The sequence below is a fragment of the Montipora foliosa genome, chromosome 2, assembly GCF_036669935.1.
Source record: "Montipora foliosa isolate CH-2021 chromosome 2, ASM3666993v2, whole genome shotgun sequence".
NCBI classification, from domain to species: Eukaryota; Metazoa; Cnidaria; class Anthozoa; order Scleractinia; family Acroporidae; genus Montipora; species Montipora foliosa.
In genome coordinates this window covers 43012733-43030232 of record NC_090870.1, presented here as the reverse complement: position 1 = coordinate 43030232, position 17500 = coordinate 43012733, and the positions used below count along the sequence as shown (strand labels likewise).

General features: G+C 40.0%; 1 protein-coding gene across 3 annotated transcripts in view; it reads left to right on the top strand.

Moving 5' to 3' along the window:
- The window catches only part of LOC137993176 (sushi, von Willebrand factor type A, EGF and pentraxin domain-containing protein 1-like), a 109172-nt gene that overhangs the window by 46555 nt on the left and 45117 nt on the right, over nt 1-17500 (top strand). For 2 of the 3 annotated variants that reach the window (XM_068838876.1, XM_068838875.1), the window contains exons 43-48: nt 1324-1497; nt 1610-1783; nt 1863-2036; nt 2199-2372; nt 2974-3147; nt 3970-4143. In XM_068838876.1, the coding sequence (XP_068694977.1) occupies nt 1324-1497; nt 1610-1783; nt 1863-2036; nt 2199-2372; nt 2974-3147; nt 3970-4143 (1044 nt within the window). Of the gene's footprint in view, nt 1-1323; nt 1498-1609; nt 1784-1862; nt 2037-2198; nt 2373-2973; nt 3148-3969; nt 4144-11582; nt 11757-11917; nt 12092-14332; nt 14507-14996; nt 15171-15714; nt 15889-17500 lie in introns of all 3 variants that reach the window. The other variant, XM_068838874.1, reaches the window with a different exon arrangement.

The following is a 17500-nucleotide window of genomic DNA, read 5'->3' as shown; positions in this document are numbered from 1 at the left end:
GCAACTGTCCACTCCTATAACACCAGAAATTCTGCTAAGCTTAATTTTTACCGACCACAAGTTAGAACTAACATAGGCAAATTTACTTTTAAGTACTCTGCCTCTAAAAAAAGCAAAAACATTTAACAAGTTTAAGAAACTTTATAAGGCCCACCTGATCTCTTGTCAATCAAATAATATAATTATGTTCTGTTTAATGGTCAAATGTATAGCACGTAACTATTTAATAATAATAATGGAGCTTGTTTAAAACATGATAAAAAATAAATAAATAATAATAATAATAATAATAATAATAGTTGTCTTCTTATATTTTTGTGTTTGTTACCGCTGCTGTTGTTGTTGTTGTTGATAACGTGTCGTTCTTTTCTTTTGTTTTTGTTTGTCGTTGTTGTCTGTTTGTTTGTATGTTCCTTTTACTTTTTTCCCCTTTTGCTAAGCTTGTCCTGTATAGATTTCTTGCGTGGTTCAGTATATCTCTAACATGTTTTAAGTTATATACATGTAAGTTTCTTCTGCACATTAGTCCTAGGCTCTACAAACGTTTTCTACTATATCCCAGTAAAGCTCAGTGTCATTTCTTCGTTTACATAAAAGTAGGTGGTGGTCAACTAGAAAGCCTTCGCTACTTTGACCACCATACACATTTTATAACCTGTACTGTAATTATTTTATCTTGTAACCATGTGTTGTGACTATACTTTTCTTTCTATGTTAATGTTATGTAAATAGTGTGAAATAAATGAACCATTGAACCAGTTCCAGTACCGGTAAGTGCATAGTACAATTTTTTGTTCCCTTACGGCGTTGTAATGTTGAGAATGAATGGATAAATGTAAGAATACAAAAACCGATAAATACAACGCGAAACATTAAGATGTGTTGAGATGGGTAAGACAGAGCTTGAGGGAATGTACAGGTGTGTTCACTCCCTTTTTGAGGTTGATAACTGCCTTAAACTAGGTAGAGTGTATTATATGTTCAACCGAGGTAAATGAGGATCACCAATTGAACCTACAATCATAGCCCCCCCCCCCCCCCCCATTCAATGTTGGAAGGTAACACAACAATTTCCCACTAAAACCGCTCCGTTTTTCACAACATTGAATCAGGGGGGTGAGGAGAGAAGCAAAGAAGACGTCAAAAGTGCTAATCTTCTAGATGGTTTTGTCTATGATTATAGGTAAAAACGGATTCAACCTGAGACCGGATTTGACCGACAACATACATACTTTGATTTGGTACAGGTGTTTTTGAAAGAAATGTTTTTGTAAACATTTAGTCATACTGAGTTAACCTTTTGATTGCAATTTGATTGTGTAGCAGTCGATTGTGGACCGCAACTGCCTCCGAAAAATGGGAGAGTCTTTGGCAACCAGACGACTTATCCTAACTCACTGAGATTTGAATGCAGCAAAGGGTTTACACTTAACGGATCTTACAAAAGAAATTGCCAAACCAATGGAACATGGAGCGGCCAGGACGCTCTTTGTCAAGGTATTGCTAAAACGAAGTATTTAAATAGTGAAGTAAAGAATACGGTACGCTTTTGTGTTTCAGAGGAAGAACTGCACTACTCATATCTTTTCCAAAATACTCCTTACTTTAGCGAAAGATTGTGGGCCTTTGCTAGTCCCAGCGAACGGCACATTATCAGGGAATTTAACCACATTTCCCAACCAAATCAGTTTTAATTGCGACGCGGGATTCATTCTTCGAGGGTCTGCTTTAAGACAGTGCCAACCTGACAGACAGTGGAGTGGAAATGCTACATCTTGTGAAGGTATGTGGCAATAACCATCCAGACTAGAATTAACTGAACTTTAAGCATTGAATTGCTCTTTGCCTTACTTAATTTGCAGCTGTTGATTGTGGGACAATTGACGCACCCGCTAACGGTTCCTTGGTGGGTAATCAAACGGTTTTTCCAAATAGTGTACAGTTTGCCTGCGACTTAGGGTTTATTCGAAATGGTTCATCTCTTCGGACATGCCAAGCCAATGGAACATGGGATGGAACGAAGACTGTGTGTAACGGTAAGTTACCATAAAGCTGCAAAGGTATCCAATGAGAACTTGGTCTAAAATATTGTAGTTTCAAACTTTTTACCTCCCCCAATTCCCCCCCCCCCTTCCCTCCCTGACATTATTTTTTCCCGTATTTATTTGACTCCCTCTCTAATTCCGATACAATTGCAGCTATTAACTGCGGTGTTTTACAAACGCCTCTAAACGGAAGTATGATAGGCGAAATGACGACTTTTCCAAGCATCGCGAGATTTTACTGTGATGAGGGTTTTACACTTCATGGATCTGCAAGCAGAAAGTGTCAAGCAAATGGAAGATGGCATGGCAAAGACGTTCTTTGTAAAGGTATTTGATCAATGATCTGTCAACTCGTCAGCCATAAATCGTATACAGTGTAAAGAGGGAGCTCCATTTTCACACCAAACCATAAGTTGTATTTGAAAACAATGGAAAGGGGCTTTATTATGCAATATGATTTTATATCCACATACCGTTTCCTAAGATACATAAGCATCACGTAGATGAGTACCGTGATCCACAACCACAAAACTTCCTCCCGCTCCTCCATAGTAAATGTTTCCCTGATATCTCACCTTCACAACATTATTGTGAAGGAAAAGTAGGGAGAAGAAGAGAGGAGAAAATGGGAGAAGTGACAGGGATGCGTGGGGCTAATGTCTTAGTTTTCGCGCAGAAAGGTTAAAGAATTGCGAATGTTTGGCAACTATTGAAAGATGGCTCTCAATTTCTTACCATGTTTTACATTAATTAATTCTTAAAATTGATATTGTGCATAGGTGGTACCTTTTTACTATTCCTGTCTCTAAGCTGAATAAACATTTGTCGAACAAACTAATTATTTTGTAATGCATTCGATATTTTCGCTAATTTGTAATTTTCCTAAAAATACGCATTACTTTTTGCGCGCCTTTCATTTCCCATTTAGCCAATGACTGTGGACCTTTACAAGCCCCATCAAACGGCAGCCTCTTTGGCAATCACACAACTTATCCCAACAAAGTGATCTTTACATGCGACGAAGGTTTCATTCTTCATGGATCGGCACTGAGATATTGTCAGTCTGATAAACGATGGAGTGGAAATAACACGGTTTGCAAAGGTATCAATCTTCCGTTATAATGAAAACTTAGCTCCATCTGATTCTTCTTTGCCAATGGTTGGCCATATGATATCCCAACAATTAATTAAGATTAACTAATGAAGTTGTGGAAACGTCTAGCTCTAAACAATTTCACTTTTTGTAACGTGTAAAGGTAAAGGTACAGGTCCTTGTTTTACGAGGGTAGGACGTGACAGTCAACTAGAGTTACTGATAAACTTGTGGCCGTCGGTGCGCACCTTTTACACCCTTTTGCGTATCTGTCAAATTGGGAGAAAAAAAAAAAAACAAACACACTCACACACACAAACACACGCAAAAATGAAACGTGTAGACCACTGGCCGTTCATTTAAATGGTTCCCTGATAGGACCGCAGACTACTTTCCCAAACTAAATAATATTTGGCCTTCAGGAGGGATTTATACCCAAAAGGCTCGAATGTCAAGAAATGTATGGCAGACGAAGCTAACATGGGAAATCAATCATTTTTCAACCTATTCGTATATTACACTTTGATCTAAGACCAGTTTTCCTTAGCGTCACGATTATAAAAACAAGAAATGTGCTTTCATCGCTACTGAGAACCATTCCTTAGGCTAAGTATCCTTTGCTATCATTTGATATCACGTTTCATAGCTTAACTCTTTATACAGAGTGCTCAAGAGATGAAGAGTTAAACAAGCATTTCATGGCATGTCAAGGACTACCAGATATTTTCTCTTCCCATTAATACAGGTTATTGGTTTAGATGCGGCACGAGTAAAAGAAGAATGATTGCGTTATTTTTTTTCTTATTTCAAATGCCAATTTTCAATTAAAAGCAAAGGACTGTGGCTTACTGCACGTTCCCATCAATGGATCGACATTTGGTAATATGACCACCTTCCCCAACAATGTTAAATTTGTCTGCAACGATGGATTTAACTTGAAAGGGTCCAGAGTAAGGCAATGCCTGTCAACCGGAAACTGGAGCGGAAACAACACGGTTTGTGAAGGTATCAGTGCTGTTCTTTCTTAGTGTCTGTAAGTTCTTCTAGTTTTAAATATATAGAATACGTGTACATGAATAACGGATAACAGATAAACTATTGCAAGAATCTTTCAATTAACGTTTTGGAGCAAATTACGTTTGCAATTCCTAAAATTTACTTAGCTCACCACTCAGATGTACTTGGTGACCTCTGTAAGGCGTCAGAAAGAATACTTCACATCGAATAAGATCAGAATAGCCCAAGCCCAGTAAAGTTCTTAATAAAGTGTTCTACAACAAAGCAGAAAACAAAACAGAAGCAAAACAAAACACACACCCACAAAAGGAAAAAAAGAACCAGTTTTTTACAACTTCATAGTAAATGACACGGATTCAGACATTTCCTCCCTCATTGAGAACTACGAGAGTAGATTGTCTGAGCTATTACTTAATCACGCACCAGTAAAAGGACGCAATAATAATAATAATAATAATAATAATAATAATAATAATAATAATGAATAACAATAGCAATAACAATAACAATAATAACAACGACAATAATAATAATAATAATAATAATAATAATAATAACAATAATAATAATAATAATAATAAATATTTATTAACCCTCTCGCAGAACAAGCTCTGAATTACAGGGAGATTAGGAATAACTTATAAATATTTGACAGTCACGAAGTCCTTTAGTCTATTTGTTCTTGTTCAAAGAGGGCGTATTCTGGTGCCCGACCTCTTGCAATAATCATGTTGGACAGACAGGGTCCTAGAATGTGCTACGTAGCTTCCTAACCGGGTGGTCCAAGTCCAAGTTTGACATGTACCGTTTACATAAATCTATGCGGCGAGATCTGCATTAATGAGCGCGGCCTCGTAGCTTAAACTAAGGAGATAATGTTCATTGCTCGTTTCTGAACTCTCTCTAACGATTGTGAGAGGCATTTGGACATGTTATTAAAAACCACGCAACCGTATTCCAGTACTGATCTTACAACTGAGCAATAAACTACGATGATATCTTGATCGCTGACACCACACTTCTTCAGCTGACGTAGGGCATATAGTCGCTTGTAAGCTTTCCTGACTATAATGTCACAGTGGGAGTCCCATCTTAGGTCGTCTGCGATAGTGACACCGAGGAGCTTAAACGTGCGCACACGCTCAACGACCGTATTTCCGATGAAAATGGGGCTCCGCGTGCAACTACTATAGTCAAGGCAGTCAACAACAATACATTTGCATTTGGTTGGATTTAACATCATTTTGTGGTCATTAGCATAACTGTAAACGTCATTAACTAAGAAGCTCGTTACAGGAGGTAAGTTCCTTGGTACAGTCTCTTATTAGATGGTTTGGTCGTCCATAAACTTTGCGCTTAGAGGCCTTGATTTCACCAGGGAGGATGGAAAAAGACACATTGAGGAAGGCAGCTAACCAGCGAACAATGCAGGAATGGAGGTTGAAGCGATGTAGCTTTCCAAGGAGGGTGCTGTGATCAATCAGATCGAATCCTTTTCTGATGTCACCAAAAAAAAAAAGTAGCCCGCACTGCTTCCTTGGTCCAAGCTACCATGCAGTGTGTAAATACGCCAAAGTGTCCGTAGTTGACTTTCCACTCACTGCCCACTGCAAGGGACCTAACACACGCATGACAGGCTCGTAAACTCGACTGAGTGTAAAGCCCTCCATAACCTTAGCTAGCTGGAATGTTAAGGCAATGGGTCGTATATTCGTATATCATTTTCAACCGAAGTGGGAGGGGGGGGGGGAAGGCGCACTTTAGGAATGGGATATAGTGATGCTAGCTTGATTATAGATGGTAGAAACCCCTCGCGCAACGACGCATTGTACAAGTCAGCCACTACCGGTGCCAGCTCGAAGGCAAACAACTTCCAAATCATATTTGAAATTGCGTCAGGGCCAGGTGCTCTTTTTTTTTATTTTAATGGCCTTAAGTGCCATGTATGCTTCCCTAGGTATAATTAGAAGGCAGTTTGGGATCTCGTACACAGGGATGCTGTTGACATCATGTGGCGTAAGAGGGGTAAATGAGGATGTTAGACCAACAAAGAACTGATTGATGTTTCCAATGCAGAGGTCCCGGGCAGACGAGATGGTTGTTCCGTCAATTAGTTGATGGTACTATTGGTCACGAGAGATGACCAATGGCAAACTCTTCACATTTTCCCACCATTTATCTGCGCAGGTCTCCTTGAGGCACTTTACTTTGGAAGTGTAATAGGTACGCTTGCACATTTTGATAGCGATTTGGACTTCGTTGCGCCTGCGGTGAGGGCGTTTTTGTCTCCTGGATATTAAAGTCCTGACCCTGGGTGTTTTCCAGGGTTTATCTGCGCACGGGTTGACCTCAAGGCTAGGAAGTAGTCAATCGCCGCTGATGGTACTTGGGAGATGTAGTTACACTTATCCACACACGATGCAATAGAGTAGTAATGATCCCACGAGAAGGCCGTCATCCAGCGGCCAAAGCTTTGAATAGCGCTGTCTCGGGTATCGTGAAATGTCACAAGCCGCTTAGCGGGCTTGACAGCGAGCGTAACAGGCTGGATAAGGACAGTAAAGTGGTCACTTGTGCTGTTTTTTGGTAGTTGGAAAGGAGGTGACCAACACTTGGGGTTATTAGTAAAAAAACAGTGTCTCTGATAAACACTTTGATGATCTGTGACAAACTGCATCTCTGGCGGAAAATTGAAGATGATGTGTGAGTACATGTTGAATTGAAGTCACCTGTCACACAAACTAGACAGTCTGGGTGAGATCTCAAGGTCAACTGTGCTCTGCACGTTACTGTAAAGGACTTTGTAGTCGTTGCCGGTTGCCCGAGGGGGGTAGTATATGACAGCCAGTAGGATCATTGCGATTGACCTGGGCAGTCACCGAGGTCTAAGACGGATCCACAGGTTCTCAGAGACAGAATCATTCAGCTCGAGGAGGGAAAGTCTAGAGCAAGGGAAAGTGTATCGGACATATGCGGCTACTCCACCAGTATGGGATGGGCGGTCCTTGCGGAACAACACATAATCCTTGAGTTGGACGGCGGAGTCAGGGATGTTTTCATGAAGCCAAACCTCTGTTATGCACACAATATCCGCATAATTCACTCAGCAAACACTCGCAAGTTCGTCGAACTTTTGAGCAAGCGAGCGGGTATTACACAAGAGACAGGTGGAATGTTAGCATCACTATACGAACGATGGTTATTGTCCTGAAGAGTGGAGTTCCTAGGGCATGCTGTACATGTTGTCATAGATACAATATGCAGATCGCTGCTAGTGATTTCTATAGCACTAGAAAATAAACTATTATTCTTCGATGGCTTTTTCCCTACTCTTTTTCCTTTGTATCGAAAGATCCCTTGCGGTTTGAGCTAGCTGAAAAAGCACTTATCATCTCAAGGAAATGGGGGCTAATGCCGCAAGGCGAGTAGTTGATGTCTTGAGTATTGAATAGGGCAAATAGGGTTATCGCGGTTATGCAAATTGCTTGTCAAACATGGCTGGTTTGTTTTAGGAACTCGAAGACCCTCACGCGTAGGAAGCGGTGGCTGTAGTTCATCACCAGCAGCAATTTTATGGCCAGGATTAATGCTGACATCCTTAAAGACCATGATGTCGAACGGCGGGTGAAAACCTAGGATAGCCAAGTTTACAGCACTTGGTGGTCGCTCGCTTCGTTTTATGAATTCCTGATTCAGCAATTCGTACACGGTGAGGCCGTGGTTCATATCGTAGAGAGCATTAAGTTGTAACGATTGCAGTGAGCTTTCTGGTCTTGCTGACCGGCTATAGAGGCGGCAGTATACGCCAGAACGTAATAGTACTAAACGTAGAGACAGAGCTAACATAAGCGTGCATGTCTGCCATGGTTGGGCGCCGAACAAACCCCATATCACTTATCACTCTCAGGCCGAATGCAGCTTGGTATAATGACTCTATAATTTATGCCAAGAAAAAGAAACGCGGGAGACTTGAGCGTCAGTACGTGCAACACGCCTCTCCATTGACAGGGAACTCTACGTGAACCAATTTGCAATTGTGAATCAGATGATAAGTGACGTCTAACCAGAGAGTCCTCTTTAATACTGTGGACCGATTGCTTCACTGAAAGACCGAGAATTGTCACCTTTTCTTTTCTGAAAGAGCAACAAATTAAAATTGAACAGGGAAAAGCAAAAAATATTGTGCTTAGTGCACATCATTGCCACCGCCCGCACGTACATGGCACTATCATTACGGATATCAAGGAGAATTCCCTCGCCATCAGCCAGGAACATAGGAGCAACTTTAGAAAAATAGGTTTTTATCATATTCGCAATATAGCTTAGAACAGAAACTACCTAACTCAAAAGGTTACTGAGATACCGGTGCATGACTTTATCTCCTCTAAATTATTATTATTATTATTATTATTATTATTATTATTATTATTACTAAATAGAACCACATAGGGCGCGCAGTGTAACCTATACGATCTGAGGGAACTATAAAAATAAAACTACTGAGTTATAAAGTAAATAAATAAATAAATAAGTAAATTAGCGATAAAATATAAAAAATCTTGCGGACAATCTAAAACTCTCCAATACTAAAACTATATTGAGCTCCTATACTATTTCTACGGGGAAAGTCAATTCGCGGTAGCTTTGAAAGTTCTCACAATGTTGAGAGAACTCGAGATGGTAGCCTTCTGCATCCTTCTCAAAACGTCATAGCCCCTACTGCGAAAGAGCTTCCTCATTGTCAGGTCTAAATCCCTTGACCATCCCCCCAGCACGTCAATGATGATGTTACATTGTTCAACGTCATAGCCAGGGTACTGTTTCTTTAGCTCAAATCGCAGTGGCACGTACTTGACCGTCTTCTCCTCGGACTTCTTTTCCCGATGCTCCATCCACGGACAGGACATCTCCACAGCCCACACCTTCGTATTCTTGTGGTCCACAAACCGAGCGTCCACTCTGTTAGCCTTGACAATGGTGTGTTCCGCATAAACTGGAACATCCCAAAACGCTAATGCCTCAGATGACTCATAGACTGGTTTGGGTACTGCACACGAGTACCAGGGAGGGACTGAATCAATTAGCCTCAGATCCCTAGTCATCTCGAAGAAAAGAACTTTCAGTGCTGCGTTGTGCCTTTCTAGATATTTAGACTGGGCCAGAGCAGAGCACCATGCTAGCACATGCACAAGAGTTTCAGGAACTTTCCCACACAGTCTACACGTGATGTCACCCTGTACTGCACCTGTTTTGTGGACTGTGTACACCTTAGTGGGCGTAAGCTGCTCGTACAATACCATTACCCCAGCGATAGTAGGGGTAGGAGCACAGGTCCAATCACGCAACCACGCAAAGCATGATTAAGATTTAACTCACTGTCCTGCCACCTAGCCTGTAAGAACCGTCCATGCCACTTCTCCTCTTTGATCTTCTCTTTCAGCTTCTCCATATCTGCCTTCTTGAGGTGTTCTTTCACCTGTGGCCCTTAAATCTCCGTCTCAGGATCGCTCACATACCGACACGATGGTTGAGGGTACTCCAGAGACAGGCTCGTACCCATTTCCTCAGCAAACTTATGCGCTTCCTTCATCAGCGAAGTGTGCCCCTTGTCTACCGCCCTCTCTTCGAACTGTTGCACCGTTATCATAGAGGGATCCATGTTCTGACATAGCTTCATTGCCGCCTTGATCTTGGTCAACTTGTATTCGCGCTCAACCGAGCGCAAGCCACGCCCTCCTTTCTCTCTTGCCAAATACATTATCGCCGTCGAGCTTAAGGGATGCTTCCCACCGTTTTCACAGATGATCTTTCTAGCTTCTCTGTCGATAACTCGCAATTCTGTGATTGGCAGGTGTTGAGTCCAAAGAATATTAAATAATAATAATAATAATAATAATATTAATATTATTATTATTATTATTATTATTATTATTATTATTATTATTATTATTATGCTATCTCCTTTATCTTTATGCCATATTACAACATAATAGCCGATCCCATTCCTTGGGCCTAGGGCTAAAATGAGATAGAAGTCTACTTGATGGAGAGTGCCTTTCTTAGGATGTGTGATGTTCCTAGAAGTGTAATCTTCTGTAGTTCAAAAATTTTGATGTTACCCGAGATTTGTTTGATGTATTTCTCCAAGCTCTTTTTTATTAATCTCAGTGCTCCAATCACTACTGGAATCGTTGTGGTCTTCATCCCAACATTCGGTCAATCTCGATTTCGAGGTCTTCCGTATATTTTGACATCTTTTCATAAACTTAAACTAACGTGTTCTTTTCAATGGGGATGGACATATCAATGAGTAGGAAGCTTTTCTCCGGTTTGTCTTTTATTACAATGTCTGGTCTGTTGGCCTTTATCTCACGGTTTGTCTGTATTGGTATATCCCACAAGATTGTGATGTAGTCTTTCTGTTTCTGTGACGGTATGGGGTTCATGCTCATACCATTTCTCTTCTATGTTTACATTTACCTCTTTGCAGATGTTCCGGTGTTATTATTGTTATTGTGATTGTTATTGTTATTGTTATTGTTAATGGAGGCCGGGGTAACCGCGCTAAACGAGCTGTTCCTTTCAATGCCCTTGCTAATTCTGCGGCGCAGCTAAGAACGTGACTTAAGTTTCAAACTGCGATGATCTAAGATCTTAACATGCTTCTTTCTACATTTCAAATATATTAATGTATGTCTTTCATAAAGTCTCTTCAAACTCACATCCTCTTCGGGTTTATTACGAACTCGCAAAATTATCAACTCGTAGTTAGTTTTCAGGCTCAATTTGTAAAGCAGTCTCGTCCAGGCTTGAATTTTTCCGGATTTCCTTTCGTCACTGATCAAATAACGTTCGTAACTGCGGTGATCTGAGATCGTAACACGCTTCATATATCATGGTGCAGATATCATCACGGTTCTTCCATGTGTGAATTGGTGTCTTTATGGTTACCATCATTATTATTGTAAGTATCTAGATTCCTGTTGCCTTCGAGTATACGGTATCTCTCGCAGAATGCTTTTTTGACGGTTAATCTAAATGTTACATAAACGAACTGATACGATTAAGAGAGGATTTAAGTTTTAAGACCATCGTGCACTGATCGTTAGAGGGACTTTCCTATTCTTGGAAATCGGTCTCAATGAGGTATTACTGATTACTTCAACGTACTCTTTTTGTGTGAGACTGTCCGACTTTCCTCGACCAATCATTTTCTATCAACGAAACTTTATCTGTTATTGGTCGATAGAAAACAACTTTACACGGTATTCTTAATTAAGAAAAAGACCGCTCCGAGCGTCTATTTAAGACGTACGCAACTACTTCCGAACCAACATTTTCGTTCGGGTAGGAACTAACAAGGCAAAAAGCAGTGGATACTGTTTTGAACATTGCGCCTTCCATTACTTATATCTTATTCCTTTCAGCTAGGAATTGTGGCCCACTTTCTGCTCCTTTCAATGGTTCTGTCATTGGGAATCAATATACGTACCCAAACAAAATATCTTTTCAGTGCGATGAAGGATTTATTTTAATGGGTTCCGAATTAAGGGAGTGTCAAGCCAGTGGCGTATGGAGTGGGAAAAACACTTTCTGTGAAGGTAATTTCTAAGAAAGTAACACCTATAAACCTTTAGGAAAGAATAAAATTGTTTGTGCGTTTAGCACGATCCTTGAGACAAATCCATAATGATTAGGTTCCTTTGAAAACAACCATCTGTCTTAAATGTATAACCGAAATTATTATTGACTTCTATTACAGCCATAGATTGTGGTCCTCTGTCGACTCCGCTGAATGGTTTGTTATTTGGTAATCTGACGGTATACCCCAACAGGGTCCATTTTGGTTGCGATCAAGGATTCTTTTTGCTTGGTTCGTACGTAAGAACGTGCCAACCGAACGGGACATGGAATGGTTCCGAAACTTTTTGTGAAGGTAAAACAATATGATAGGTGACCTTAGATATTAAAATTGACAAGCTTTTTGCACGAAAATTGGCGAAGGAGAGGGTGCACTCTGTGTTTACTGGTTGCGCCAATCGAGTGTTGGTAGATTTTTAATGATCTACATGAGAATTCAATTTCATGAATCTTTACTGATTCCCATTTCATTACAGCAATCGGTTTTAAATCATTAAAACTGATGTATAATTTTTTCTTTAAGCTGTTGATTGCGGTGGGTTATTTGCTCCCCAAAATGGTACAATGATCGGTGAAAAAACAACATTTCCAAACCTCGCTCGATTTAGCTGCGATGAAGGCTTTATCTTGAACGGCTCGTGAATCAGAGAATGTCAAGCAAATGGAACATGGAGTGGCACTAGGACCAAATGTCGAGGTGCACTAACACTGATTACTATTTCCATCGCTATCTGCACTGCTAAACACATTTGCCAGAAAACTGGTTATGTGATCAAGCAGTTTTCCAAACAAGGCGGTTGTCAACAAAAGCAATATCCTTTGAGTCTTGTTTAACTAGGAAGGAGACTAATATTTACTCAATAACTGCATGTTGTAATCAACTTTACACTTTTATCTACCTGTTTTCAATTGATTTCATCACCTCTTTTTCAGTTGAAAAAGTGTTTCACTATCACCATTTTTTTAAGGTTCTCTCCTAAGTCAAGACTTACCTAGAACTTCTAAAATTTTATGTATAATTTTTCTCGTATAACCTTTATCCCCGTAAAATTATTTCCAGGGAACAAAGCTGGTGATTTTAGGACACCAATTCTATGTCCAAATATGGCCAAAAATGAGATCGAAGCTAGGCTTTTGAACATTATGCTGGCATATTTTTTTCGAGCATTTTAGTGAGGGGAAAGCGTTAAGCATTATTCGAGCATTTTGGTGGCATTTTGCCCCCATTTTTTTTTTTTTTCAGAAAAAATGAAAGTTTTACTACTCAACCGACAAGAACAATCCTTAGAAGATTAAATTGAAACATCACCCATGTTGCAATACAACAACAAAGACTAACTTTCCGTCACTTAAATATCACATATCATATATTGTTAACTTATGATACTACATTTGTGTTGTACATATACGTTTTTGTGAATTTGAGCCTTCATTTGTGTCAATGTTGACACCTATGTATGAGCATCAAGTGAGCATTTTAGTAGATTTTTGGGGGAAGACCAAGCATTTTATTGGGGAAGAAGGAGAATTAAAATGGAGCATTTTAGTGGCAAAGTGAAAGCGTAAAGAACAAAAGCCTAATCGAAGCTTGCACGCAGGGGAAAATGCACGGATTACATAGAAATAAGGAAAAAAACCCAGCTATGAACCAGAGTTAAGCGTTTCAAGGGCTTAAGCTTGTGCTAAACTATATTGCTACTATTATTATTACTAAAAAGCTTTGTATAATAAGCTCATTAATGAAGAAGCGAAGGGAAGAACGCTACCATCCACAACTTGGGTGGAGCATTCTTCTTATTCCCACCACCCCCTCAGATTTACAATAAAATCCTCTGCACTTTGCATATTATTTTTCTGGGGGGGGGGGGGGGGGGGATTTTCCATGGCCATGACATCATATTTTCAGAAAGGAGTCCATTGGTTAATGACTTTGCCTTTGCTTCCATGAATCATGCACAAATAGGAAACTAGCAAAACAAATGCTCTAATTTTATATAGCAACTATACAACGTCGCCGATGAGGTACTTGTATTTTTCTGAAAAAGGGCTTGTATTGACAATGCCAGTTCTTCACTTTAATTTGCTTCAGAACATTATTGTTTCCGCAGCATAATCTATCAAATTACTTATTATCCCCTTCCTTGACTGGCCTAGTAGTTGTTAATTAAAGTATACTTCTTGGTTGCATTGACAGCCAGACAGACGGACGGACGGACAGCCCTTTAGTCATGACGCTATGCCGTCATTGTTCATTGTTATCGATTTCTCATGCTCTTGCTTTCAAAGTGTTACTTTCTGAGGAAAATCAAATTACCAAACAAAGCCAAAACCCTACAATAATTAATTGCTGAGACAGTGGCTATTAACCCAGGCTGGCCGATTTACTAGCATATCGCCACCATGGCACAATGATGTTGGAACGAATAAAGATACAACAAGTTGAATCAAGCTTCTCCGATAGTTTGGCCATGTTTTTGGGGTTGCGTATAAATATCTTTTGTGTTCCCATTCTTTACTTTTGACCGTCCTTTTGTAGCTGTTGATTGTGGTCAGCCCAGGCCTTTAAAGAATGGTAGCATTTCTGGTGGAAAAACAATGTATCCAAATGTCATGCAGCTAAGTTGCGAGAAGGGATTCATTCTTCGAGGCTCTTCCCAGATACGATGCCAGACCGATGGAACGTGGAGCAATACGTCAAGCTTTTGTGATGGTAAACAAGTTATAGCTCGAGCCACCATTTCCTGGCTTAATCATTATTATCATATCACCACACTTTTCTGTTGCCTGTGGGATCATTGGCACTCTATCTCTTGTAACAAATTTAGCTGTACGAAATACAGAATATATGAAAATCATGTGTTTAACTGTGATGATCACTCCAGACTCGATCCTCTACGGGTTTATCGTTAGCTCACCAAGTGACCATCTCCCAGTTAGCTTGATAGCTAGAGCCTGGCTAGCTTGGTAGAGCACTGCACGTTTGACGCAAAGTTTATTGGTTGTAATCCCCCTCAAGCCTCAAAGTTTTAGACTTTGGCCTCACAGCCTCTAAAGTAGTGCTCATAACTGCAGTGATAATTTCAAGACTTCAACAAATCTGGCTATGCAATCAATCGAAGAAATGTTCACCAAGATTCGACCATGCGTGACAGAAGACCCCTCGTACGTCATTTAAATAATCCCTTTCGCTTTTTTTCCAGCGATGGATTGTGGACAACTTGCTGTTCCTTACAACGGCTCTATCATGGGAAATGAAACAAGGTTTCCAAACAAAGTTTCTCTTCGTTGTGACGAAGGATTTATTCTACACGGGTCAATCGAAAGGCGCTGTGAAGCAAACGGTTCTTGGAGTGGTTTTCAGACAACGTGCAAAGGTAATCGCTCCTATGATAAAAGGGCTTTTCAAATTTTTATTGGTAGAAAAGGTATGTACGGGCTGGTCTTACTTACCTTTATAATAGGTCGCTTTCGATATATTAAAATTCAGCCCTAAACAAAAAAAAAAACATATCTCGAGGCTCTGGGGAATAAACTCATACATATCCTTATATTTGTCCCCCAGAGCCTCGAGATGATGTTTTTTTTAGGGCTGAATTTTAATATATCGAAATTGGTCTATTGTGGAATATGGCTCTTTATATGCTCCAACAAACTGCTCCTCTTCAGGTAATTTGACACTGTTTCCAAATAATTCAGGTTGGCTATGACTCTCTCCGTTGGGAAACCCAGTTGGACATGGAGTGGTTTGTTAGCTTTATGTGTTTGTAACTATATTTAAGAATGAGAAAAAAAGAAACTCCCATCTCTTCTCGGCCGCATACAAATGTGCTCTACCCTCGAGCTCCCGACGAAACGAAACTGGCAGCCCATAATGGTATTCGTATTGTATGGCCAACTTTCTTGTAATTTCCTATTCAGCACGCGATTGTGGTCCTCTATCCGTCCCAACAAATGGTTCCTCTTCTGGTAATCTAACAACTTTTCCGAACACGGTTGTGTTTGGTTGTGACGATGGTTTCATTCTGGTGGGATCCGATACCAGAGGTTGTCAGGCCAATGGTTCGTGGAGTGGAAGTCAAACATTTTGCCAAGGTGAATACAATTCAAGGCTAGTTTGGTTTTTTCATCCCTATGTGTGATGCTGCTGTTTTGTTTCTTCAAGTTCACGTAAATGCATCTTTTGACCATACACTCTGATAGTTATCGTCCTGATTGAATTTATAGCTGTAGACTGTGGTCCTTTACCTGATCCAATGAACGGTTCATCGTCTGGTGACCTCACAGTGTTTCCCAATACTGTAGCTTTTGGCTGTTTTGAATCTTAAATGGCTGTTTAGAAATTTGCTATCAACTTGAAACTTAGATGTGAAAAGATTACAACGTTTTAAGGGCCTCCTTTGGAGGATCTATTGATGTGTCCCCTTGACCGCACTTAAAGAAATTCGCGCTAATTGTTTCTGCGGAATGTTATTGCGCAGGTAACTAACGCGACTGTAATAGTAAAGTTGAGGTTTAAAACTCTTTGCGAAAACTGTGGACGATAAGTCTTGCACAGCGTTGGATCAGAGAAGATCGTGATCAGTCAAAATTGATTAAAAAATGTTTATGAAAGTCAACTAGACTGCTGCTCGACTGATATTCTAGTTGTTCTATCAGTCGTGCAGAAGTCTACTTGACTTTCATAAATATTTTTCAAGCATTAGTGAAAATAACAGGGCGACAAAAACGCCGGGGAATAAAATTCCGGGCCGGCAAAAGAATGGTACATTTATTTCCGAATCAGCATGAAACGTTCAAGAGAAGTGAGAGGGAAGGTGGAAAAGTTCTGGAAAAGGTAGCTGATCGAGTAGTGGCTGAAAGTTTGGAAAACTTGAGGACGAACCGTTGCATAAACTTAATGGGGCTGTTTTTGTCAAATGTTTTTGTTACCCTAAGAACTTGTCGAATGAGTTCAAAATGAATGCATGTTTTTGAAGTTCTTTTCCTTTACTTTCGTGAAAATAGAGCATAATTGTATTTTCATTCTCGTCCGCTTGAACAGTGCGGACCTGTGAGGAAACAGCCAGTGATTAAATTTAACATAAACCCCACTCAAGAAGATGAGCATGACGGCAATGGAAAGATATTATACAAAACACTAACCAAATGAAGATGACGTCGGCTTGAAACTTCGTTGCTATGCTCGAGAAAGTTTTTTTTTTTTAATTTATTATTATTATTTATTTCTATTACGCAATTATCGATATAAATTTTCAATAACTAGACGCTCCATGAGCGTACAGCGTCAGAACCGCAAATGATCCCCATTTTGGACCGCAAATGATCCCGAAAAAAGGTAAAGAATGGCATGGATGATGGAATCGTCTGGATACAAAATTAATATAAAGAGTGCTTTTATTAAAATCACTTTAAATCATGGCTCACAAAGAAAAACTGAATTTTGTTTCTTACCACGCCGTTATAAATTTGCCACATTTAATTATCGGACACAATCATCAAAAACTAAAATTGGACACAGTTCTAAACTGATTGTGACCAGGGGCCCGTTTTTCGAACCCTACGAGCAGAATCTCTTGTCATATTCCTAGAAAAATTGGGTCTGCCAGCGGTCTCGATTCAGGGACATTTCGTATTGAGCATGCAAATGTATTTGGGTGTCAGTCACGCATGGCCAGTAACTGCAAAACCACGAAACGAAAACAAA